This window comes from Salvia hispanica, chromosome 1, assembly GCF_023119035.1.
Source record: "Salvia hispanica cultivar TCC Black 2014 chromosome 1, UniMelb_Shisp_WGS_1.0, whole genome shotgun sequence".
NCBI lineage: Eukaryota > Viridiplantae > Streptophyta > Magnoliopsida > Lamiales > Lamiaceae > Salvia > Salvia hispanica.
In genome coordinates, this window is record NC_062965.1 from 5,266,784 (window position 1) to 5,293,531 (window position 26,748).

Sequence of the window (26,748 nt, forward strand, 5' to 3'; positions counted from 1 at the left end):
GATTTTAAGAAATGTAATGGAAAGTGAGTTGAAAAAGTTGGTGGGATGTGGGTCCTACTTTTAAAGTATTAGTTTTATAATAAAATGTGAGTAGGAATGAGTTAGTGGAATATGGGGTCCACTACCAAAAATGGTAAAAGTGAAGTGTATCAAATTTTCAAGGACGGACCGAAATAGTAATATGTATCAAATTTTTAGGGACAGAGGTAGTAATTTCTAAAAACCAAGAGAAATGGTGTGAATATGCAATGCTCATGGCAAAATTGGTATCTATTGCATAACCATGTACTCCCTCCGTCCCTGTTACTTGAGGCGTTTCTTTTCGGCACGAGATTTAAGAAAATTGTGTTTATTGAGTTAAATAGAATAGAGGAGATAAGGTAAAGTTAGCCAACGCATATGCTATTTTCAACAATACAATAACATGTCTCCAAGGAAGAATTTTATTTCTTGCTTATATTTCTCCATTGATCTATTTGATCTATCTTGAAAGATCCTTATACCAAGGATGTAATAGCTTCACCTAGATCTTTTACTATATAAAAAGTAGACTTTCACGCGCTTCACATAATCAAATACTCTGCCGCTACAAAATCCACTAATCACCATGCATTTAAATTGGAGTTTTGTTTCTTTTGTTTTCATGTTACAACAAAGTGTATTTGGATCAAAATTTCAAGGAAACAAGCATACAGCTAAAAATAGGTAAACACAGGATTATGACTGAAACCATCTTTTAAGGCTCTTAGTGCCTTGCTTTTTGCCATCAGACTGGGTAGAACTGCTTCCAGTGAATTTGGACCTGTACTGTTCAATCAGCTTGTCCAGTTTATCCGTTACATCGCGCCCCACTGGGTCGCTTCTTTTCCTGCGTTTCCTGTTCCGCTCACCACCATCACCTTCCGTTGATTGTTCGAATTGCTCACGAGGCATTCTTTTTCTTGGCATCCCGGCATCTCTTCCTTCTTTCTTAGTCACAGTATTGCTTTGTATAGGCTCCTGACCACCAGCCTCCCTACCTTTCCTCTGACCAGAAACATTCATGTTGGAGTTGGGCTTGTTCTCAGGCGGAGGAACTCTGCTCTTTGAAACTTTTCTAGGACCTTTCTGCCATTTCTTGCTGCCTTCCTCAGCAACCATTCCTTCGGTGCTTTTGTTCGCCAGTTCCCCTCTTTTGTTATCATTAGTCCTCACTGAGGCATCTCCATCTCTAAACTTGCGTATTCTTGGGTTCGTGTTTCCAATAGAACCCCCTCTGCCTAAATTATTATTTTGCCCAAAATTCCCTCTAGCACCTTGTGGACCCTGTAGTTGCTGTGCTTGAATCTTTTCTGCCCGAAGTTTCAGCTTCTGCACGTTATCTAGTGCAAACTCCACAATGGGACGATGTTCAGATCCGAAGATTTCTATAAGCCATCAAGAATGCTGCATTAATTTTATTGAGACAAATTGCAAAAGTTCCGGTGATAGATATTATCGTGGGTTGTTATTGATAGAGAAAGACTGACCAGGGTTGTTATTGAGAACTCTCAGGGCCACAAGTGCATGTTGATGCTCTGTGAACTCTAAGAAAGCCACTCCACGAGGGCGACTTTTTTCACCTTCTTTTCGGACTTTTGAATCCTTCAAGATCTTTATCTTTACTTGCAGAAACAATTCAATAAATAAGTATGACAAAAATAAACAAATCAAGTGTGTTAACTACTAATAACGGCTCCAACCTGTCGAATTACAGGCTTTTGCTTTGTTGCACGAGAAATTACTGCATTCAAAAAAAGCTTTTTCAAATCTCTTTCATTCTTAGTCTTTGGCACGTTGTATACAATAAGCCTTGTGTCTGATACACGGAAGTTTGGAGATTGAAGCTTAGACATCTTATCTTCGTGCAACCTACAATATGAGACAGCTGGATCATCATATATGAAAAGAATATAAAAACAACTATGAGTGCACATGATAGCTCCATCGTAGTAAAATTAAGGAAATAAAAATAACTCAAGATAGGAACAACAATTTTTTTTTTTAATTTTCCGAAACCAATACAGCTAAGTATGAATAATATGACAAACATCAAGCACATTAAAAAATGTGCTTATTACAGAAGATGCATAACCAATTCTATCAGTGATCCATATTTGTTGCTCCTTATTTGAGTGTTCATGTAACAAGTTATAATTCTGGGACCCACTTTTAATTTTTATTGGAATAATAATTTGGAGCCTGCAGCCCAATCTTCCAAGAATGCCCTCTGATTTTTGGGGAGAGAAACCAATTTGAGAGGGGTGAAACTGCCAATTCCTTTTCATTTCTGGGTGTGGACTTCCATGCAGATTCAAATACCACCAAATTTCCCAGAATTCATTTATGCATATTACTACACGGAATAGTGCGGGCCCATTTTTGAATCTAGGGCTGTCCAGTTTTGAAACAAGGAACATGAACAACCATAATTGATTAGAAAATGCTCCATTTCTTGCCATATTCAAGAACCTGAACAGGCCCTAACTTTGATAGTATATAGTACATCGGATCTTATTCACTTAGTAGATGTTTTTTCACTCTTTAATAGCGTAACAGGCTTCAGGCACATAAGAAGCAACCTTCAAGTCTGGAAGGTAACAATTATAACGGTAGTTGGTGGAACAGAGAAGTTAATTTAATTTATGCACGTTTCATGTAATCATACAAATGTCCTGTTTTCAAATTCTGGTCTAAACATAATTATAGAAGAGTAACACTTACTTCTTCCTTTTTGTCATATCACTTGCTGATACTCCTTCTGCAGCAGGCATTCCTTCCATTATATAACCCTCCTGTCGAGAATTGACCAAACATAAATATGGGTGTTATTAGTTATTACACTTCAGCGTATGAGAACTATATATACATTGTTATGTTCTATATAAACATTCAAATGTTAATAAGAAGAAGACTGATAGGAAAGTAGAAGAATCTGGAGAGAACCTTAGCCAGGTATACATTGCGGTGGTCACCATCCTCTTTCTTTGCCTTATCTAGTGCCTTATCATTAGCTGTTTTTTTGTCCAGAGCCTTAAGAACTTTCACTGGCCGGCCTTTGATTAAGATCCCCAGACCAGCTACTGTGTTGGCTGCTGATAGTGCAGCACCAACTGCATCTGTTGTTGTAAACTTGAGAAATCCAGTTCCTCTTGGGCGCCTGCAGAGATGATAAGTTTACATAAACCTTGGTTATATTTAAATAATAGTAAATCATAAAATAAAATGCAAAATCCTTACTTTGTTACAGGATGAAGAACCAACATAAAGGTCTCCACTCCACCAAATGCAGAAAAACGTTGTTTCACTTCCTCAACGGTGATATCAAAGGGAAGGTTGCTAATGAAAATCGTTCGCTGCAACTCTTCTTCCCCTTGAGGGTTTGTTATTTTAGGTTTTTCTTCACTAACACTAATGGTGGCGGCAACCTGGGTGCCCAATACATCAGATGACTTACTTTCAATGTTTCCTTTAGATAGCTCTGAGTCATCACCACCAGCAACATTTCCAGAAGATGACGAAATAATGTTCTGAAGTACATTTTTTGTTATCTCTGCCTCTTCTTCAAAATTAATTTCACTTTTATTCTCATTGTCAAAGGAATCGAATTCATCAGCAGAATTATCACCATCCAGTTCAGATTTTCTAAATGGTTCTACATCATTGTCGTCTGATTCACTACTGCTTCCATCACCTTCCTCCTCTGCAACAAAAAAAAAATAAATCTCACGCTGAGTTTAACTTAGTATCCAAATCCAAAATGCCATCTTAACTAGTACCGAAGATAAGGCAACCAACTAAGTGACAAAGTACAAAAAACTTAAAACAAGATGGTAATTTATGCAGTGTGGCAGTGGCCAGTGTGCACTACAAATAAACATATAGCCAAACCCACTGCATAAAATTACTAGCAGAATAAAGCACTGGGTAAATAAAAACTCATGGAGAGTGAGTATTCAATTATAAAAGAGATGAAAGTGAATAAGATAGAGAGAGCATGAGAAAGCTATGTAGAATACCATCTCCTGTGGGGGCAGAAGTATTATTTCCAGATGCATAGATCTTTTTTGAAACAGCCCAATCAACAGCAACTGGTCTTTTACCAATTTTTTTCCCATTTAAGTTTTGGATGGCCTGCGCGAGTAAATCAAAGATGTAGGGTACTTATCATGTTCTGAAAAGCCTAATGTTTACAGCAGAAATTTGGACGCCAGAAAGTCTGCACGTTATATATAACACAGATTTAAACACTTATCTACCATTTCCCTAAATCCATATATGGCACACATGTCATATTATTTATGCATGTATGACCTCAAGCACCAGACCATCTTTCCATCAAAACTTACAACAAATCCCTGGAGAATAATAGCAGCAGGCAACAACAACACATGCTGTGCATGCATCAAGATATTACTACATTAGGTACATTATTCATCATACAAGCTGAACCTCATGCATTAGGCAAGTTTTATGTTCTCAATCACCAATCTTTAAGCTATCCTCTTTCTTTATTTTGGGTTCTTTATCTATAAAAAAAATGACAAGATACCTCCTAGGCCAATTGACTACATTACTGAATAGGAAATTTCATATCAAGTTTCTTTCATTAAAACATACTTTTTCTGCATCTTGCTTTGATGTGAATTTAACAAATGCAAATCCTTTGGATGACCTGTAAAAGGAAAATAGAAGCAAAGAATAAGTAAAACAGTAAATGCAGGTCAAGAAAAGAATAGCTCAATCAAAGAAACAAATTTTCATAGGAATACCCAGTCCCTGGATTTTGTGGAATAACTACATCCCATACAAATCCTATAGTACCAAACATCTCTCTTATCTCAGCCACTTTAGCCTGCAAAGCAATAGTCGACAAGAATGATCAATTACCGAGAAAGATCCTCCAAAAGTATAACAGACCAGTGATTATCAAACCTACAAAATAAAATATCTGAGTATAAGACAAGAACCTTGAATGGAAGATTTCTCACAATAAGCTTCCACTTCTGAGTTTTAGAGCCCTGGTACAACACATTTTTTGGTCAAAAATCATGATTAGGCGTCCAGAAGAAACAATGTATGATGTCTAATAGGAATTGAAGGAATAAGTGGCAACCAGAATATAAATGTATAAGCTACAAAACATAGAGGTTAACGTTTACACAGCTTAAAGCAATCTAAGTATTACAAACAACCAGAAAACTAATATGCAATCAGGAGACCTGCTTGCATAGTGTGACATTTAGGAGGACTGTGACAAAAAGTTCAGCAAAAAAAAAGGAAAAATTAACCCTGAAGAATTATGGCACAGACCAACTTGGTAGTTGCCAGGTTCACAAATTTCAAAAATTTAATAACCATATCTATTGAGGTGGAACCAAGAAGATTAACATTGGTGCCAAACTACATTGCGGTTTTAAGTTATGTGATAGGGAACAACTATAAGCTGACTAGTACTGAACAATGGAACAAACCAGAATTCAAAACCAATAAAACAAAATCCAAATTTATTTTTTATAGTTAAACTTGTTAGCATAAAGTAGCCACGTAGAATAACCAAAGTTTAGAGACACATTAAAATCCTACCAATCAACACTACAGCCAAAGACATGTTCTACACAACAAGAATGCTAAGTTTAGAGACATGGTAAAAATCCATACAACAAGTGAAACAGGAGTCCGTATTAGTGCATTTTTGATCAAGTGGAGTACAAAATTGCCACACAATTTGCACATCAAATGGGAAAATCCTGAGACCAAAATGTATCTCTACCTCCCCACCAAGTTGGCGTGCCCAAACAGATCTCCCTAGTATCTCTTTCAGGTGTAGTGCTGCAACACACGCACGAGCTGATTTTACACTTGTATAAAGTACAGAGGAAGCATTCATTTTGCATCCATCTTGAGCTAACCCTGAAAATTTTGAAATAAGCAAGTAGATATTACCATACCAATACCATATACGGGCACTCAAAGGCTAAAGAACATGAGAAATTATAAGGTAGGAAATGAAACAGAATTTACTGGTAACAATACATTCTATCTAATATTTATGAAATCCCGTACTGCAACCTAGTGTGCACTATTTTGTGGAACGGAAATAATTTTCTCCGATTTTTTAGAATTAATTGGTGCAGGTAGCAATCTTCAAAATTGCAACTCGTTTATATTATTCACACTACTATCAGTATCATTCACTTGTAAAAGCCAGAAAAGGATGAAACAGAGAGATCACTGAGAATCATATGCCTCATGAATCATGATTGAATATTGAGTTTCTTCAGGTTTATTCTTACCATGGTGTTGAAGTTCTCCCTCTGGAAGTGGGTAAGTTACAGAGCATACAGTCCCAACCTCTCTTGCTATACGATGAACTTCCTTGGCCATATCGTTATCTAGGAGATTACCAAATATGACAGTCTTAGCAACCCTGCTTATCATTAATTTAAGTTAAGACCACAACAAATGAATCAATAGATTGAAACTAATTACAGTGATTGCGTCATAGGTTATGCTTGAACTAAACCTTTGCTTTTCTGATACTTTTGCTTCGGCAGGGGCAGCAGTTGAAACATCCTTCCTTTTTCTTTTCTCCCCCACAGCACCTAATCATTACAAATTGATAGTGATGAAATCACAACTGGAAATATAATATGTGAGCATGTAAGGGAATGTGCTTGGTTTGGGGTTTTAGGAGATCGGGAATGGCAATGAAATGTGGTAGTTTTTTGAGTCAGGTAATGAGTCATCATTTGCAACCGGGAATGGAACATACCCCCTACAAGAGGGGTGTACGAAATACATTCACTATCCATCCCCTAAAGTTCCAAGCACTCCCTAAATCTGAGCAGTCAGAAACCGAACCTTTTCCTTTAACACTTGGAGTCTTTTCAGGTTTGTATGCAACTACATTTTTAACAGCTTTGTCTGCCACTGCAGTTTCAACTGCATTGCCTGCAACTGCAGTTTCAACGGCTTCGTCTGCAACTGCAGTTTCAACAATTTTTTCATTCTTTGTTTGGCCAGCTTCCTCAGATTGGCCTAAAAGAGAGAGAGAGAGAGAGAGAGAAACAATAGATTGAATCATTGCCATTACTCCTCCAAAATGATCACATATTCACGTGACAGGGAGAAGACAATAAATTTAGTTACACTCCAAGTGACGGTAAAATTTTACATATAACAGCACTTTGTAAATAACTTACTCACAAGACCTTGATTCTCTTTAGCTCGGCGTTGCTCAAGTGGAGCACGATGTGTAGCTAGTTTAGCCACGATCTTTCGACCACCGAGAGTTGAACCATTTTTCAGCTCAACAGCACGATTAGCATCTTCAACAACAGCACTGTAATCAGTTTATATATCCAGTATATTAGCCACACCTTGTGCCAGTTCAGAAAAATGAACACTCCAAAATCCAAAAGTGACTTACAATTGAACATAGCCAAATCCTCGGTGTTCAGTTGACCCTAGCATACAAAAAAAGTGCAATGAGAAGCATAAATGTAGAAGGAAAGTTTAAGCTAGCATAAACTATACAAGTATCAAATTCAAAAAAATAGCTCAAGTAGCATACCCTTCTTCATAACCATAAAGCACCGTCGTATTGGTCCGACATCACTGAACGCTTCTTCCAACTAATGCCAATACGGTAAGAGACAGATTAATAGCTAGAACTTACGACATTTGCTACATAAATACTAACAAATACATGTGCATATTTACAACACATGTATAACAATTATTACATGAAACAAACACAAAAGCAAGAAATCAGTATGTAAGAAGCTACCTGAGCGTTAGTTAATGAAAATGGCAAATTCGCAACGAAAATGGTGGAAGGAGATTGCTGATTTTCGCCTCCGCCTTTCTTAAGCTTGTTTTTTCCCATCGCCGCTTCTACTTGAAAAATAAATTAACGATATGAGGAAGAAGTAGAAAAAAACACAATTCGAAGCTGTCGGCCGGCGTACGAACCACGGCGGTTGAGACGCCGACTTCTGATGGCGAGGTCTGTGATGAGGTGATGATTTATGAAGGGTTTTTCCAAGCGCTTGATACCCGTCTACGAAATGGTAGTATTCTTTTATTTCTTCATTTTAAACCCTAAACCCAAAAACTGGTATCGTAACTGTTAATACAAAATTGAAAATTAATTATCAAAAAACTATAAAACCATAATTGGACCTATATAATTATTTTATGGATAGTGATAAATTAACAAAAATTGTGTATACAAAATTAGACATTTTAGGTATTTTATATTCATAATACATTAATGATGATGAAATATTACGCATTCACCCTTTAACAACTAATTAGGAAATGATAATGCTTCCTAATCAAATAACCACAGATTTAAGGAAAGTATTATTCATTCTATCTTGAACCTACAAAATTATAGCAGATCAAAACTAAAAAGATGGATTCATCACATATTTCACCGTATATTTTTAAAAATATTAGCAAGTATTTAAATAATATTAATAAATTTTCTTTTATTTCCTCAACACTTGCTACATTATCATACAATAAATTTAATGAATAAATTGACATATAAAAATTTAGTCACTAAAAGAACGCACAAAATTATAAATAAAAATTGATGTATTTGTGATTATCATCCAATTAATTGAAGATTATTACTTCAATTTATTTATAATAGAAAATAACTAAAAACAATAATAGTTATTCAAAATCAACTACTTCACTGTTAAATGGAATAGTAACAAAATTATAAATACAATTATTTGTAAACATACTTAATTTGTTAGTATTGTCATCTAACTAATTAGCATTACATCAATTTCCTTTAATATTGTACATTTTCACTCTAAAATTATGAAATGAATATAAACAACAAAAAATAAATTAAAACAATAACAGTCTCATTCGTATCCAACTATTTTAATATTAAACAATTTTTAAAATTGTGAATTACTAAACAACCACGTATATATGCACTTAATTTATACTAGTTCTATCATCAGACTAACATATGATTATTAAATCAATTTTTTCCTGTATTCAATATTTTGACTCAAAATCATGACAAAAATCAATTTGATACTAAATAATAATAAAAATGAATTAAAATAATAATAAGTCATTCACATCCAATTGTTTTATTATTCTATAATTTTAAAATTACAAATTATAAAAGTGACTATATAGACTTAATTTCCAGCACTCTGGTCCAACTAATTGATGGTCATCACGTCGATTTTCTTGTGTACTCTACTCCTTGACTCAAAAATTACGATAAAAAAAATAAAATATAATGTATAATAGATAAAAAAAAAGATTAAAACGATAATAGCCATTCGCATCAAACTATATTAATTATACAATTCTAATAATTGTAAATTCTAAAAATGGCTAAATGCATACATAGTTTGTTTTAGTACTGTCATCCAACTAATTGATGGTCGATATGTCGATTTCTTTCCGTACTTTACATTTTAACTCAAAAATCAGGAAACATGGATAAATTTTAATATGTAATAGTAACAAAATATTAAAACAATAAAATCATTCACATCTAATAATTCTTAAATTATAATTTGTAAAAATTAATTACTACAATATAGTACTAGTATGTACTTAATTTCTTAGTACTATTATCCAACCAATTAGTTATCATTAAGTCGATTTAGTTGTGTACTTTACATGTAGACCAAAAAATTATGAAACAAAAATAACTTTTTTGTATATAATAGTAGTAGAAAATTGAATTGAAACAACAATATTCATTTACACCCAACTATTTTATTATTGAATAATTCTAAAAAGGGACCGCATGTATATATGTTTAATTTTTTAATTGTCACCCAACTAATTGCTAATCATTAAATCAATTTTCTTGTGATTCTACATCACTCAAAAACCATGAAATGAAATTGAAATTTATATAATATTAAATAATAGTAAGTTAAAACAAAAAAATTATTTGCATCAAACTATATTATGATTAAATAATTGTAAAAAATTATAAATAATAAATTTTAAATTTTAAATTCAATTACTTATATTACCTATATATACTTAATTTCTAATATAAACACCCTTCATGTTAATTAAGAAAGAAGTAATGAATAATATTTATTAATATAGAAATTTTCATCGCTAAAAGTAATTAGAATAATTTTTTGTTTTATATTTGCTTTTGGATATTTAATAAAAAAAAAGGAACAAGCCAAGGAAAAATTATATATTTGCTTTTGGATATTTAATAAAAAAAAGGAGTATTAAAGAAAAATAATAGTACTACGAAAATAAAAAGAAACGCTAAAAATGTTAAATCATTATTACTATAAAAGTATTTTCTCATGTAGTTGACATTTCAATTATAAAACTGTTTTATTATTTTAATTTATTTTTTCGTATGCTGAATCATTTCATTGTAACAACATGATGATTCATATCACACGATAATTTAGAATGAAATATTAACAAAAAAAAAAAGAAAAATCTCAAACAAGTTATGGAAAAAAATAATATGAAATGATAAAAAAAAAACTAGATACTAAATTATAAAATGGTTCAAACATGGTTCATTCTAAATTTCTTTTAAAAATATATAGTACGTACTTTATTAAATAATATAGTAATTATCTAATAATTAAATATAGTAATTTAATGATATAGTGTGCTAATCAATACTACCATAAATATAGTTCAAAATCTAAATCAATGAATTTCCTAAACTAGTACGTAGAGCTAGAAATATCCAATATTAAATACGAAGGATAGATTAGTCATAAAATTATATCCTCAAAATAGAATTAAAATTAAAGGGTATTTTGTATATACAATTTTTGTTAATTTATCTTTTCCCTTATTGGATAATAAGAAGAAAATAAAATCAAGGAAAATAAAAGTTGAACAAGAAATGAAAGAAATAATTTCATCCAAGTGATCTAAAACACTTTGTGAATCCAGTTGTTAAAGATTATGCATTTAATAGTAGCATCTTCAATAGTAGCAAAATCCATTCATCAATCTCTCTAATCCCTCTACGATAATCCATGTAGATGTATATTACAAAAAAGATGATGGGAAAACGATGAATAAGAAGATATAACTATGGTTGTATTCCCCATATAACAATATTGGTTTCATATTGTAACAATCAACAGCTTGCACAATCAAAATGGTATAGAATAGAGAATTTTCCCACTTACACACGGCATGTGCTGTTAAAACCATAGTAGAAATACATGAAATAAATTTTACAACGGAGGATCTCGTGACATCTAGCGACCGTTAAGAGCTGCAAATTGCGCGAACATGGCAATTCCCGAGTGCTCTTCGATGGCTTGTCTTCACCAAGAGCTCTACCCTCCTCAATTGTTGACGGCAGAATAATATCCGCTACTGCAGTCAATGGCGCAGGCTCAGTCACCACCGCACAAGCAGGAACGTCTTCATCTGGTGTAAGTACAACAATGTAAGGCGAAGACGGGGTCGCTGCCGCGTCTCCGTGTTCCTGCAACCAAGACTTCTGCATCTTAAGCGAATACTCCAAATTCCAAAGCACATCGCCCATGGTGGGCCTATCCATCCCGTACTCCGTCAAGCATTTCTCGGCAGCCCCGGTGAATTTGGCGTAAATAGTGAGAGAAAAACAAAAGATTGAAACATTACCTCCAAAATGATCACATATTCACGTGACAGAGAGAAGACAAATAACTAACACATCAACGTAAAATTTTACATATAAGAGCATGTTGTTCAATAACATACTCACAAGACCTTGATCCCTTTAGCTCGACGTTGCTCAAGTGGAGCACGATGTGTAGCTAGTTTAGCCTCGATCTTTCGACCACCAAGAGTTGAACCATTTTTCTGCTCAACAGCACGATTAGTATCTTCAACAACAGCACTGTAATCAGATCATAAATCCAATAAGTATATTAGTCACACCTTATGCTAGTTCAGACAAATGATCACTCCAAAATTCAAAAATGACTTACAATTGAACATAGCCAAATCCTCGGTGTTCAGTTGACCCTAGCATACACAAAAAGTGCAATGAGAAGCATAAATGTAGAAGTAAAAAATTGTTTAAGCTAGCATAAACCATACAAGTATCAATTTAAAACAAAAAACCAACTCAAGTGGTATGCCCTTCTTCATAACCATAAAGCGCCGTCGTAATGGTCCAACATCAGTAAACGCTTCTTCCAACTAATGCCAAGACCATTAGAGAAAAATATTAACAAATATGTGTGTATTTACACACATGTATAACAAATATTACAGGAAACAAAGAAAAGAGCACGAAATCAGTATGTGAGAGGCTACGTGAGCGTTGGTTAATGAAAACGACAAATTCGCAAGGAAAATGGTTGAAGGAGATTGCTGATTTTCGCCTCCGCCTTTCTTACTCTTGTTTTTTTTTTCCATCGCTAATTATACTTGTGAAAAAAAAATCTACAGTATGAGGAAGAAGTAGGATAAAAAAAGCACAGTTCGAAGTTGTCGGGTCGCCGGCGGTTGAGGCGCCGAATTGTGGTGGCGACTAACGAGTTCGTGATGAGGATTTATGAAGGGTCTTTTCCAGCGCCTCATAATGTCTAGGAAATGGTTAGTGGTGTTTTACGTATTTACCCTTAAATCAAATTTGAATTACCGTAGTTATCCTTGGCTTAACTTAATAGTTTTTTTTTTCTACACGTTTGCACCTTAACAAAAACTATATCACATTTAAAACTATCACTACAAGTTTAAACTTAAAAAATTACATCATACTACTGAATTTAGTAACCCTAATATTCAACTAAAAATTTTAAAATTAATTACTTAGAAACTATATAAACCATATTCGGACCTATATAATTATTTTATAATAAGAAGAAAATAAAACCAAGGAAAATAAAAGTTGAACAAGAAGTGAAACAAATAATTTCACCCAAATGATCTAAAACACTTTGTGAATCCAGTTGCTAAAGATTATACATTTAATAGTAGCATCTTCAATAGTAGCAAAATCCATCCATCAATCTCTCTAATCCCTCTATGATAATCCATGTAGATGTATATTACAAAAAGGATGATGGGAAAACGATGAATAAGAAGTTAGCTATGGTTGTATTCCCCACATAACAATATTGGTTTCATATTGTAACAATTAACAACTTACACAACCAAAATGGTATAGAATAGAGGATTTTCCCACTTACACACGGCATGTACTGTTAAAACCATAGTAGTAATAGATTTTATAAATTTTACAACGGAGGATCTCGTGACATCTAGCGGTCGTTAAGAGCTGCAAATTGCGCGAACATGGCAGTTCCCGAGTGCTCTTCGATTGCTTGAGCTTCTTCACCAGGAGCTCTACCCTCCTCAATTGTTGACTACTGCAGTCAGTGGCGCAGACTTAGGCACCATCGCACAAGCAGGAGCGTCTTCATCTGGTGTAGGGACAACAACGTGAGGCGAAGACGAGGTCGCTGCCGCGTCTCCGTGTTCCTGTAACCAAGACTCCTGCATCTGAAGCGAATACTCCAAATTCTAGAGCACATCGCCCATGGTGGGCCTATCCACCCAGTACTACGTCAAGCATTTCTCGGCAGCCTCGGCGAATTTGGCCTAAAGAGCGAGAGAAAAACAAAAGGTTGAAACATTGCCTCCAAAATGAGCACATATTCACGTGACAGGGAGAAGACAAATAACTAACACATCAACGTAAAATTTTACATATAAGAGCATGTTGTTCAATAACATACTCACAAGTCCTTGATTCCCTTTAGCTCAACGTTGCTCAAGTGAGAGCACGATGTGTAGCTAGTTTAGCCACGATCTTACGACCACCAAGAGTTGTACCATTTTTCAGCTCAACAGCACGATTGGCATCTTCAACAACAGCACAGTAATCAGATCATAAATCCAGTAAGTATATTAGTTATACCTTGTGCCAGTTCAGACAAATGATCACTCCAAAATCCAAAAACGACTTACAATTGAACACAGCCAAATCCTCGGTGTTCAGTTGACCCTAGCATACACAAAAAGTGCAATGAGAAGCATAAATGTAGAAGGAAAAAAGTGTTTAAGCTAACATAAACTATACAAGTATCAATTTAAAAAATAAAAATAAAAAACCCAGCTCGAGTAGCATACCCTTCTTCATAACCATAAAACATCATCATATTGGTCTGACATCATTGAAAGCTTCTTCCAATTAATGTCAAGACCATTAGAGACAAATATTAACAAATATGTGCGTATTTACACACATGTATAACAAATATTACAAGAAACAAACAAAAGAACACGAAATCAGTATGTGAGAAGTTACCTGAGCGTTGGTTAATGAAAACGACAAATTCGCAACGAAGATGGTTGATGGAGATTGTTGATTTCGCCTCCGCCTTTCTTACTCTTGTTTTTTCCTATCGCTAATTATACTTGTGGAAAAAAAATCTACGATATGAGGAAGAAGTAGGATAAAAAAGCACAGTTCGAAGTTGTCGGGTCACCGGCGGTTGAGGCGCCGATTTGTGGTGGCGACTGTTGAGTTCGTGTCGAGGATTTATGAAGGGTCTTTTCCAGTGCCTGATAATGTCTATGAAATGGTTAGTGGTGTTTTACGTATTTACCCTTAAATCAAATTTGAATTACCGTAGTTATCCTTGGCTTAACTTAATAGTTTTTTTTTTCTACACGTTTGCACCTTAACAAAAACTATATCACATTTAAACTACAAGTTTAAACTTAAAAAATTACATCATACTACTGAATTTAGTAACCCTAATATTCAACTAAAAATTTTAAAATTAATTACTTAGAAACTATATAAACCATATTCGGACCTATATAATTATTTTATAATAAGAAGAAAATAAAACCAAGGAAAATAAAAGTTGAACAAGAAGTGAAACAAATAATTTCACCCAAGTGATCTAAAACACTTTGTGAATCCAGTTGTTAAAGATTATGCATTTAATAGTAGCATCATCAATAGTAGTAAAATCCATCCATCAATCTCTCTAATCCCTCTATGATAATCCATGTAGATGTATATTACAAAAAAGATGATGGGAAAATGATGAATAAGAAGTTAGCTATGGTTGTATTCCCCACATAACAATATTGGTTTCATATTGTAACAATCAACAGCTTGCACGACCAAAATGGTATAGAATAGAGGATTTTCCCACTTACACACGGTATGTACTGTTAAAACCATAGTAGTAATAGATTTTATAAATTTTACAACGGAGGATCTCGTGACATCTAGCGGTCGTTAAGAGCTGCAAATTGCGCGAACATGGCAGTTCCCGAGTGCTCTTCGATTGCTTGAGCTTCTTCACCAGGAGCTCTACCCTCCTCAATTGTTGACTACTGCAGTCAGTGGCGCAGACTTAGGCACCATCGCACAAGCAGGAGCGTCTTCATCTGGTGTAGGGACAACAACGTGAGGCGAAGACGAGGTCGCTGCCGCATCTCCGTGTTCCTGCAACCAAGACTCCTACATCTTAAGCGAATACTCCAAATTCCATAGCACATCGCCCATGGTGGGCCTATCCACCCCGTACTCTGCCAAGCATTTCTCGGCAGCCTCGGCGAATTTGGCCTAAAGAGTGAGAGAAAAACAAAAGATTGAAACATTGCCTCCAAAATGAGCACATATTCACGTGACAATGAGAAGACAAATAACTAACACATCAACGTAAAATTTTACATATAAGAGCATGTTGTTCAATAACATACTCACAAGACCTTGATCCCTTTAGCTCGACTTTGCTCAAGTGGAGCACGATGTGTAGCTAGTTTAGCCACGATCTTACGACCACCAAGAGTTGTACCATTTTTCAGCTCAACATCACGATTGACATCTTCAACAACAACACAGTAATCAGATCATAAATCCAGTAAGTATATTAGTCATACCTTGTGCCAGTTCAGACAAATGATCACTCCAAAATCCAAAAACGACTTACAATTGAACACAGCCAAATCCTCGGTGTTCAGTTGACCCTAGCATACACAAAAAGTGCAATGAGAATCATTAATGTAGAAGGAAAAATTGTTTAAGCTAGCATAAACCATACAAGTATCAATTTAAAAAAATAAAAATAAAAAATACAGCTTGAGTAGCATACCCTTCTTCATAACCATAAAACATCATCGTATTGGTCCGACATCACTGAACGCTTCTTCCAACTAATGCCAAAACCATTAGAGACAAATATTAACAAATACTATGTGCATATTTATAACACATGTATAATAAATATTACGGGAAATAGACAAAGGAGCAAGAAATCAGTATGTGAGAAGCTACTGAGCGTTAGTTAGTGAAAACGGCAAATTCGCAACGAAAATTGTGCAAGGAGATTGCTGATTTTCGCCTCCGCCCTTATTACTCTTGTTTTTTCCCATCGCCTATTCTACTTGACAAAAACCGACGCTATGAGGAAGAAGTAGAAAAAAAAAGCGCAGTTCGAAGCTATTGGGTCGCCGGTGGTTGAGGCGCCGATTGGTGGTGGCGAGTTCTGTGATGAGGATTTGGGTAGGGTTTTTTCAGCGTCTGATACTGTCTATGAAATGATTAGTGGTGTTTTACATATTTACCCTTTAATCAAATATCATAGTTGTCCTTGGCTTAACCTAAACTTTGTTTAATTTCTGCACTTTTACACCTCAACAAAAACTATATTATTAGGGGTTGTTTGATTGGTATGATAGCCATAGATATAGCCTTCTATCTAGGTTCTATATAGTTTTTGTTTGGTCCGATAGAGTTATACGACGACCCGTGATAAACACCATGACCCGAAAATATTTATGATAGCTAACTGACATTCCTCTACAACACTAACTCTACATTCGGCTGTGATAAGTAGCTATGCTATGGATCCATATTGTGGTTTTAAGGCTCTCTTGTCTAAAACCCCTTCTCTCGCTCTTATCTCCTTCAATTTCATACTCAATTTGGGCGACACTAGCATCAACCGCGCCGTCAAAGTTCACAATATTCGTCGAGGAATTAGTCGGCGACGATTAAAGGTAATTCTCTACGATTGAATGTAATTCACTTCGTTTTCTGAATCAATTCTTCAATTGTAATGGATTCAAATCTTCAAATTGACGCAAAGTGTTGGAAACATCTGGGAAGCTCGACTCTTTTCGGAATAACGATTCTTCCTCGGTTATCCATGGCAGGTGAAGAAGCCGCTCGTAAGGTACACCAATTTGCAAGGCAAATTTTGGATTTGAGACTGTAATTCGACTACCACCATTGCTTCAGCCTGGGTTGATGTATTTTTTAAAATTGGTATCAATTTGCTTCAAAAACTCGCTTAAATTGCTTCAAAAACGCGCTTAATTTTGAGATTAATTCATGTATTTGTTCTATCATTTTGCGTCTACAACTTCTAATTGGTTCTAGGTTGTAAATGTCAGTGTTCTCCGAATCTGGACTTAGGAATTAGTTGTTCATTTATATGAAACTTAGCTATTGAGTTCACTTCTATTTACATTAGATTTGTGTTTCGGATGATCTTGTTGTTTATTGATGACCTTGTAATTTGTTTGTCTTGTGTCGGTTTTATGATATATTTGATAGTCAACTACTTGCATTGCGGCATTTTACAGCGAATCTTGTTGTTTTAATCAAAGTTAGACGATTAGAGGATGTTGAGTGCACCGCTATTCTCATATCGGTTTGTGTCTTTGCTTCTCTTTCTAGCTTTGATTGATATTTTTTCACCAGCAATATGTTAAAACGTGTGTAATACTTGTTCAGAGAGAACGTAGGGGTAATGAAATGACATCCTTGTTGCTTTTGTTGGAGGAGATAATACATAATCATCAAATTAACATGCTCCTCGTATCTTTAATGATCACACTTATTGGCTCGCAAACACACAAGTTCAAGTGCGTAGATAGAATTAACCAATCACATATTATAAATTCAATCCATACGCATGTAAGACATTTAGATAGGCTTGTGCGTTTGACAGACAGGTCATGCATGGATAATTTGAGGATGGATAGAAACACATTCAGTCGTCTATGTCGTATTCTCCATGATAGTGTGGGATTAATTTATCTGACCATGGAAGGATCTCGTGACATCTAGCGGCTGTTAAGAGCTACAAATTGCGCGAACATGGCAGTTCCCGAGTGCTCTTCGATGGCTTGAGCTTCTTCACCAGGAGCTCTACCCTCCTCAATTGTTGACTACTGCAGTCAGTGGCGCAGGCTCAGACACCACCGCACAAGCAGGAGCGTCTTCATTTGGTGTAGGAACAACAATGTGAGGCGAAGACGGGGTTGCTGCCACGTCACCATGTTCCTGCAACCAAGACTCCTACATCTGAAGCGAATACTCCAAATTCCAGAGCACATCGCCCATGGTGGGCCTATCCACCCCGTACTCCGCCTAGCATTTCTCAGCAGCCTCGGTGAATTTGGCCATAGACTCGGGGCTGATATGGTCCACCAATGTTGGATCTATGATCTTTTCGAGGAGGCCCTTCCTCTTTCACTGCATTTCCCATTCAGCTAGGTTCACCTGCTCCCTGGGCAATGCAGAGTTGATGGCGGGGGCGCATAGCGCCTCAAATAGCACGACCCCAAAAGAATATACATCTAATTTATCTGTAGGTTGTTATTTGCTGAAGTACTCAGTGTCGTGGTAGCCGAAGCTGCCTTGACGGCCGTGCTGACGTGAGTTTGCTCGGCTCCCGGAGCGTCCTTGGAGAGGCCAAAGTCGGCCATCTTGGCCACGAGGTTCTCATCCATGAGAATGTTTGTGGTCTTGACATCGAAATGAATGATGCCCTAAGATCCATCTGTGTAGAGATCATGTAGACCGTGAGCAGCGTCGATACATGCCTCGACCCTCTGTTTCCATGATAATGTGGGAAGATCCTTGCCATAGAGATGGTCTCTGAGAGGTCCGTTTGCCATGAATTCATACACCAGGATCATCTCAGCGTTCTCATCACAGTAGCCAATCAATGAGACGAGATGGCGATGCCTGAGCTTCGACAAAATCTGGATCTCTGTTTGGAACTCGTTGATCCTATGCTTCGACTGCGGATTGCCCCGCTTCACCGCCACTTTCACCCCGTTATTGATGGTTTCAAGATACACGTTTCCGAAGCCACCAACTCCGATGAATGCCAGTGGATTCCCAGTTGTTGGTAGCCTCCTGCAGCTCGACAAAAGAGAAATATCGGCCTAGACCCATGTTGGAAGAGAAAACCTGGCTTTTTCTCGAGCCTAAAGAAGTCGCCTGACAAAAAGCTCGCATCTCGCGCGTGAATGGGCAACAGCCAAGAAGAAAAGCTATTCTTCTCTTGCCAATCCTTAGGTCTCTTCTTCCACTTCACCGCCATTGTGCTTAATCCGCTGAACGCACCGAACATCATTGCGAACCCCACTACAGCAACCGTTCCGTTGACGCCGCCACTGAGCCTTTTAACATTGACGCCAAACTCTCCGTCCAAACTGCCTACGGAATTGTTCATCTTGAACACCTCAATGCCGTTGAGAAGGGCATTTTTGGTGACCACGTTTTGGCCCGTCGGCCCTAGTTGGACCGTCAATGGATCCATTTCTGTAACCATACTTGAGTTCAACATGAAGTCTGTGAAATAGGCTGCAGTCAGGCCGCCAGCCACCGTCGACAGATCGAGTCTGGTGATGGCGGGTTTCCCGTTCAGGTACACGTTGAAATAGAGCTCGTTTGCAGCGTTGCTCACAATATCTAGAAAGTGGAGGCTAATGAAATATTGGAATGAGTGGTCGACCTCCATTCTCCATGTAATGTTGAAACTGGAAACCTGCAAAAATAATGCAATCATTTAATTCATTTTTTCTTTTGCAATCTATTTGAAATTGTATATCCAAGCTTTTGCTTATAAGTTACACCATTCATACCTTAAAAATTATGCATATTCTATTTTAGTGAACATTTTACTTTTTGATAAGATTGGATGTATTATCTGTTAACAATACTTTAATCATTTTTTTTTACTTTTTATCTTACTTATTTACCAATTGTGCAGCCCGTTCAAAAGTTCATATTTTTAGGGAGTATAAAAACGTCACCTGAACATTGGCGTCCGCCATTTGGGTGGCAGTAGCATAAACCATTGGTGGTGCGATGAGTGGCGACTCGCCCTCGGGATAGGTTATCACGTTAGGTTTAACGGAAGCAGCCGATCCCATGAATTTGGGATCAAGGTATGGTTGGTCGGGCTCCCAATTTCGCCCTAGGGTATCATTTTGCGCCGTGATCAACGGGCCGCCAGAGTTAAGACAGTAAGCCGTCTGATACGCCACGTTCGCCAACCCGGAATAATCACCCTTAGGGAAAACGGCGGCGGCATTATTGCCAAGCATGAGATCCGGCGCGGACGTGAACTCGATGGCGCTGACGTAAGAAAGCTGCCCGAGTCGGGCGTGAAGGCAACCGAAAATCGCTCCGTCGTAACATTGACGAGAAACTCCCGCATGCTCCACGTGGCACTCGGGGGATTCTCGAAGCTCTGATCAACACGAGGTGCTCCGTCGTGACCTTGAATTTAGCGGTTTTGAGATCCTTCCCGATGTTGTTCTGGACCGGGGCGAAATGGAGCCGAATCCAGTGCCACCGGTTTGGTTCATGTGGAAAGTGTATGTCGCGACGCTCTCGAACACGCTGGCAGTGTTGTAGATCGCGAGGGCACAGTCGGGTCGGGCTGCAGCGCCGCCGTGGCAATTGGTTTGCTGGTGTAGGCTAGAAATTTAGCGGATTCGGGATCGCCGACGAAGACACGGTTGCCGGTGGCAGGGGTGGGGCTGCCGCAATCGAAGAGGTAGTTGTCCGGCGGCGTGAAGGCGCCAGAGTTGGTGGGGGCGTTGATCGTTGAGGAGACTATGACGGCTGGTAAGGATATTAATAGGAAGACCAAGAGGACAGCGGCGGGAGGCCGCCGTGGAGAGGTCTCTTGCCACAAAAGAGAAATGACTCAAGTAACTTGCAAGCGATTGCGTCCCTAATTTTACGGACATGAATAATTTTAAAGGACGGACTAAAATGAAAATAGTTTATATTCAAATCTTAAGAGTTGGGGAGTATTAGTTTATATTTGTAGTATTAAAATATTTTAGTTCAGGGTATTATTTAATATGAGTAGTTGTTAAGAGACTCAAATATTCAAGTGCCTTAAAATTGAATCATCCATCAAACCTCACAAATTCAGAATTTTATTTTATTTTGTGTTGAGAAAATGTTTAGGCGATCATCAAACATAGGCCGACAATATACACAGAAAAACGATGCACACAACCTTTTAACTTTGAAGTTAAAAACAAAGACTTGCTAAAATTTGAGTTTGAAAGCTTGTAATATTTGAAAAGCTGATAAATATATCTTTCTCTTTTTATACACGAAATCACTATTGAAGTTTACAAAAAAAATAGAGTGTTGTTACTCTGACCCTACAAGTATTAAAAGAGAGTGTGTGCATATTTTTGGTTGTTCAAAAATTGTAGGAGTAACTTTTTTGAATTTGAGGTGCATATATATGTTATGGTTTCGTTATCTATACAATATATAAAAAGGGAGTTTAGGGGTATTTAGGGAAATATCTTTTTAAAATAGATATTATTATTTAAATAAAAGTGTTTTTCTTTTTACCGAATTTTAGTACGTAAATATTACTAATATGCTATTGATACAGTTACTTGGTGGGTAATTATTTGAAGTTAGTGGGGAGTTATTTCAGAGTTAAATATTAATGTGTTATTGATACGGTTACTTGGTGGGTAATTATTTGAAGTGAGTGGGGAGTTATTTAAAGTTAATAGGGAGTTAATGGTTATTATCTATAGTAATTTCAGAGGTTGATGCCTGATCGAAAATTAATCATTGTGATGTTTTTTGCAACTTCCACTGCATAATGATTGTTTGTAATGAATTTGTTCATTTATTGCAGGTTTAAGAGGTTCGGGAATTCAGAAGTCTGTTATTTTTGGAGTTTTAGGTGTTGTTTTGCTGCAGGTACGCGTACAACTACAAGATTAAAAACATGTAGATGGTGATTTTGTGTGCCAGTCCCGACCACAGACGAATGTTTCTTGAATTCTCTTCTAAATGCTTGGTTTTAAAGAGGGTGACATAGCATCATATTCAAGCAACTTCTTGTAATTTGGCTAGGCTAAGTTTTCCATATCCCACACAACCACCAAATCAGTTCGTATCACCGTTAGTACTCTGGCGGCAACGCCGCCAAATACTGGCCCCCGTTCTGGGCCAGCTCCGACCAACACCAAATGCAGCAACATCCAGACAATGGTGGTTAAATGTTCATTTAGAGTATCACATCTTATGTTTTGTTTTACGGATGATCATTTTAATACATTATTGATTATTGATTTTGTTTCTTATTTTATTGTAGTTTTAGATGAGGCGGATGACTTTAAAAATCATGAGTAATTATCATTGTGTTTAATTCTTTATTGTGATAGAATTTTATCTTCATATTCCGTGATTTAATGTTTATACATATATTATGTTATTTAGTTCAAATTTATTATGCTTTAATGTTGATTTTGTATAGATGTTTGATTCTCATATAACTAAAATTGTTATTCATATTGTTCATTGTTAATATTGATTCTAATTTTATTTAATTAATTTAAAATTAAAATTAATATATTAAAAATATATTAATTGTGGATAGCACAAGTGTGATACTAGTTAGTTATTAGAGGCAGTGATCAATAAATAACTAAATTTTACTTGTACTTGAAATAGAAGGATGATATTAAAATACAGAGGTTATTTTTAGGTGATATTAATTATACCCATCGTGATATGAGCTAAATCGATTTTAATTGTTACTACGAATCACTTACGTGTTTAATTATCTGGGTATACTTTATAATTTAGTTATTTTTATCATGCATTGCTCAATGAGTCAATGATATTTTCATCATAATTAATGATTAGTTAAAGCACATTCAATGGCCTATAATCCACATACAACAAGTAGTCAGCCCACTTAATTAAGCAATATGACTAGCTGCTGCATTTAATTCGTTTCCATTTCCGATTACAATAGTCAGTTAATAAACAATTATTCATTCTCTGCGATTTGGATAAAAATCTCCCTTATTTTAGCCTCTCCTATCTATTTGTAAATAACAAACAAACCCCACTTTACTTAATTTGCAACCCATAATTGATCTTTATATGACAGAAAAAGCCAATCGACATTTCTATTCAAATAACAAGCCCTCGATCCTTTGAACCCCTTTCTTGGTTCATTAAAGTTGACTACACGTAATTTAAAATTTAATTTCATAGTATAGTTTATAACATTGATAAGTCAATAACTTTTTTAAATACCAGAAATCAAGATAAATGTATTACTAAAAGATACTACTCGTCTCCACACACACATAGATTAGCCACACATAAAATGGGTGTTTTGGGTACATATAATATTTATTACTACTACTTCTTATTCTATATATCGATATATATATATGGTCTACCAACCTCTTATATATAGAGACTATAGTCATAGATATGTGGTGGAATTATTTAGATGGAAATAGTTGTAGGGCGAAAGCCATGTTTGATAGCAGCCTCCCATATTTTGTCGATGTCGAAAATGGAGTTACCGCACTCGTGCACATCCCACCCTTCGACCACGTGCAGTATTCCGGCTACACGGGCAGCACTCATGACTCTTCTCGGCAGCCAATTCTACACCAAATTTCAAAAACAATAATTACCAAATGTTGACTAAAAGCTTATAGAAGCTTGTACATACACCGTGGTTTCTGATATCTCTTTATACTAACGTGAGATATTTGTTTGTTTCATTTGCCAACGTACTAACCTCACAGGAATGCAGGTTATGGACGGAGGGAGGGACGATCATGGAAGGCGTGTGGCAGTAGAAGGCGTCGTCGCGCGCCTTTTGTGGAGGGAAATGGGAGAAAGGAATGAAGAGAGTGCCCTTTGGTGCCTTGAGTTGTTCATCTTTGGATAATCCATCTCCAACTATCCATACCTACAATCATTCTCTAATACTCTCAATGTCTCTTCTCTCTTCACAAAAAACATTATGAAATACTTCTCACCTTCTGAGTGTAACTTTTGGAGATTTCAACTTCAGCCTCAGTTGTTGAAGATAGCTTAAGCTTCTCAGTTTCATAAAATGTTGCAACCTGAAACAAATTCAAATTCAATTTCTTGTATTGATTGATTTCAAGAGAGGGAGAGAGACCTGAATGCCGCGGTGGGACAAAGCGGATACAATAGCAAAAGCAAGCTTGGAGAGAGCTCCTCTGAATAGGACTTGAGTTGTTCCTTTGGGAATGTTGTTTAGGACAATGGCTACTGCTAGACTGCTTCCATCAACAACTTTAGTCTTCAGTTTAGGGTGTCTTTCAATAAAAAGTTGTCCACTTTTGTTCAGTTCCTCACTCTGATAATTCATCAAATCAATTAATATAACAGAATGAGTAATGGCAAATTAATTAGTGAAGATTGGTTGTTAAGAGGAGTTGCCTGATTGAGCAATCCTAAGGTTACAACTTTGCAACCTCGTACATCAGCTTCGAATATTGCTTCTTCGATCAAGCTATTGATAGCTTGTGTTTGCCATTTTAGGCCATACTAGATTTAAAGAGCAAACAGTGAATGAGGTGATGATCCATTTCAAATGGAGACATAGAAACGTGTGGGAAATGGTGTTTGTTACTACCTGCACACTGTATCGTGGCACGGTCCACGTCTGCAGCTTTCGTTTCCCTAACAGATTTGTCTCGGCAAGAAACGTGCTGCTGCCATAGATGAAGAAGCCGAGCGACGATACCGGCCACATCAGCCACGTGCTCCATCTCGAGTCATGAGGCCTCGAAGCAAACGACGCGAATCCCACCCGGAGATGGAAGATGGACTCGGGCGTGGTGAGGTGCGTCAGGTGGACCGCGTCAGGAGACTCCGGCCGCCTCCTCTCGAGGGCACTCGCGTGCAGGGCGTCAGACGACCTGTCGATAGTCCCGTGGATGCAGTCATACAGCGGCATGAATAGCGAGTAGTTGGTTCGGAACTGAGTGTGGTGGAGCGAGTGGTACCTAATAAGAATTCTCGTCATCATCTAATGATACATAACAAAAATCACATAGTAGACACGATTATCTCAAATTTACTCAAAATTGGAACCGGCCGTTAGGAATTCATGTCGTCATCTAATGATACATAACAAAAATAACATAATAACACGAAGAATATGATCTAGATTCGTAACAATTTACTTACGAGGGGGTATACATGAAGTATTTAAGGGGAGGGAACATAGAAAAGAGCCATGTAGGGATGAATTCAAAGTTGCAATGGCCCATGTTGTTCATGAAATCAATGTAGGTGATGTATCCGAACTGCGCCGACAGCGAGGCCGTCCCGGTAATCACCGTTCCGAGAAGCGGAATCGCAAAGAGCAAAAAATAAGCTATGTGCTCTGCAAACGGATGTATCACAGCTGCATCACACAAACGTTAGTCAATTTCAATTTCTTCCCAAAACGAACACATTAGTATTTAGTACGTGCTAATTAAATTAACCAATTTTTACGATTACATGTGATTGGCTCAGTAACCATAGAGGAATGGTGGTGGGAATGGTATCTCGAGTAGAGATAATGATGGTGCAGGGCTCTGTGGAGCCAGTAGTAGAGGTACTCGACCGGGCCGGCGTGGAGAAGCGCCGTTATAACGACGCCGTCAGTCCTCCACGCTGGCAAGGAAGAGGCGATTGGGAGAAAGGAGCTGAAAATGTAGAAGAGGAGTCCATTTAGCAGAATCTGATCATCCCTGTAACAAAATCAGTTAAATTAAATGTTTTTAAATTAAAAAAGGGGTAGAAATGGAATTTGAAATAAACCAGTTGCTTTCTCTGTCGACTTGTTCGAATTCAATGGCTCTGTCCACGATTTTGTTGCTGCCTTTGGCGTTTCTGTGGCGAGAGATGGAAATCCATATCTGGTTGTGGAGAGCTCTTGAGAGGAGAAATGGGAGAATGAGGAGATAAGTGTAGTCCAGCTCATTTTTTCCTTTTGTGGCAACATAGTAGAGGCTGTGCAGCACCCATGGAGCCAACACTATATACTAAAATAGGGAAGTTTCATTAAATATCATGAGACTGAAAAATTAAAAAAAGAAAAAATGGTGTTCATTGCAAGAACTGGAAAGTGTGAGATTTAAAACTAAAATGAAACATGTATGCAAAGAAGAATGAGTGGTGAGGAAGAGAATAGAATACCTTGAAGCTTCCAAGAGGCTTCCATGGCCAGTCAGTAAGGAGCCCTGGTTTTGTAGCCATTTTCTCTATGTTTTTTTTTTATCAGCATTCACCAGCACCTTATATAGGGAAAAAAATGCAACGCTGATATTAAATGCATATATGAGTAGTAGTAATATAAAAATAAAAAAAAGGGGAAATTACCAATAAACCACCAATAATGGCTAAATATTGGTCAGTTGTACACTTTTTATAACAGAGTTCAACAAAATTTCCAAACTTTGTAATTACGGTGGAATAATGTTTATAATATGGTAATTGTTGTAAACTTGATGATTTATAATTTCATTTTTTTAGAATCAGTTAGAATTTTACCATTATTCATTATTTATTTGTTAAATTATCCGTAGTGTAATTTGCAGGCTTAAATTGATCGTAAGGAATGAAGTATATGCATTTATTCAAAA

The 26,748-nt window shown here is 36.7% G+C and overlaps 2 protein-coding genes and 1 pseudogene across 4 annotated transcripts; all 3 read right to left on the reverse strand.

The window, feature by feature from the left end:
* Nucleotides 1–568: 568 nt before the first annotated feature.
* Nucleotides 569–8,076, reverse strand: LOC125201274 (RNA-binding protein 28-like). Of its 3 annotated transcripts, XM_048099315.1 has the most exons (19): nucleotides 7,996–8,076; nucleotides 7,811–7,917; nucleotides 7,595–7,655; nucleotides 7,451–7,487; nucleotides 7,224–7,363; nucleotides 6,883–7,059; nucleotides 6,545–6,623; nucleotides 6,315–6,448; nucleotides 5,792–5,931; nucleotides 4,989–5,039; nucleotides 4,791–4,873; nucleotides 4,639–4,693; nucleotides 4,038–4,152; nucleotides 3,259–3,721; nucleotides 2,965–3,178; nucleotides 2,743–2,813; nucleotides 1,722–1,890; nucleotides 1,509–1,638; nucleotides 569–1,406 (listed from the first exon to the last, which is right to left on the reverse strand). In XM_048099315.1, the coding sequence occupies exons 2-19, from the start codon at nucleotides 7,907–7,909 to the stop codon at nucleotides 718–720; spliced, it is 2,907 nt and encodes a 968-aa protein (XP_047955272.1). In that variant the 5' UTR covers nucleotides 7,910–7,917; nucleotides 7,996–8,076; the 3' UTR covers nucleotides 569–717. The 3 variants fall into 3 exon arrangements, with proteins under 3 accessions (XP_047955272.1, XP_047955273.1, XP_047955275.1); XM_048099316.1 differs by having other exon boundaries at nucleotides 7,233–7,363; nucleotides 7,811–8,076; XM_048099318.1 differs by lacking the exons at nucleotides 7,224–7,363; nucleotides 7,451–7,487; nucleotides 7,595–7,655; nucleotides 7,811–7,917; nucleotides 7,996–8,076 and having other exon boundaries at nucleotides 6,315–6,413; nucleotides 6,883–7,021.
* Nucleotides 8,077–18,343: 10,267 nt separating this feature from the next.
* On the reverse strand, nucleotides 18,344–22,837 carry LOC125185508 (annotated as a pseudogene).
* A 498-nt stretch (nucleotides 22,838–23,335) lies between these two features.
* On the reverse strand, nucleotides 23,336–26,417 carry LOC125212942 (very-long-chain aldehyde decarbonylase CER1-like). Its single transcript, XM_048113257.1, has 10 exons — nucleotides 26,303–26,417; nucleotides 25,925–26,148; nucleotides 25,622–25,854; nucleotides 25,304–25,523; nucleotides 24,747–25,119; nucleotides 24,551–24,658; nucleotides 24,267–24,467; nucleotides 24,121–24,207; nucleotides 23,877–24,050; nucleotides 23,336–23,740 (listed from the first exon to the last, which is right to left on the reverse strand). Exons 1-10 carry the CDS (start codon nucleotides 26,360–26,362, stop codon nucleotides 23,576–23,578), a joined length of 1,845 nt encoding a protein of 614 aa, XP_047969214.1. The 5' UTR covers nucleotides 26,363–26,417; the 3' UTR covers nucleotides 23,336–23,575.
* Between the last annotated feature and the right edge of the window lie 331 nt (nucleotides 26,418–26,748).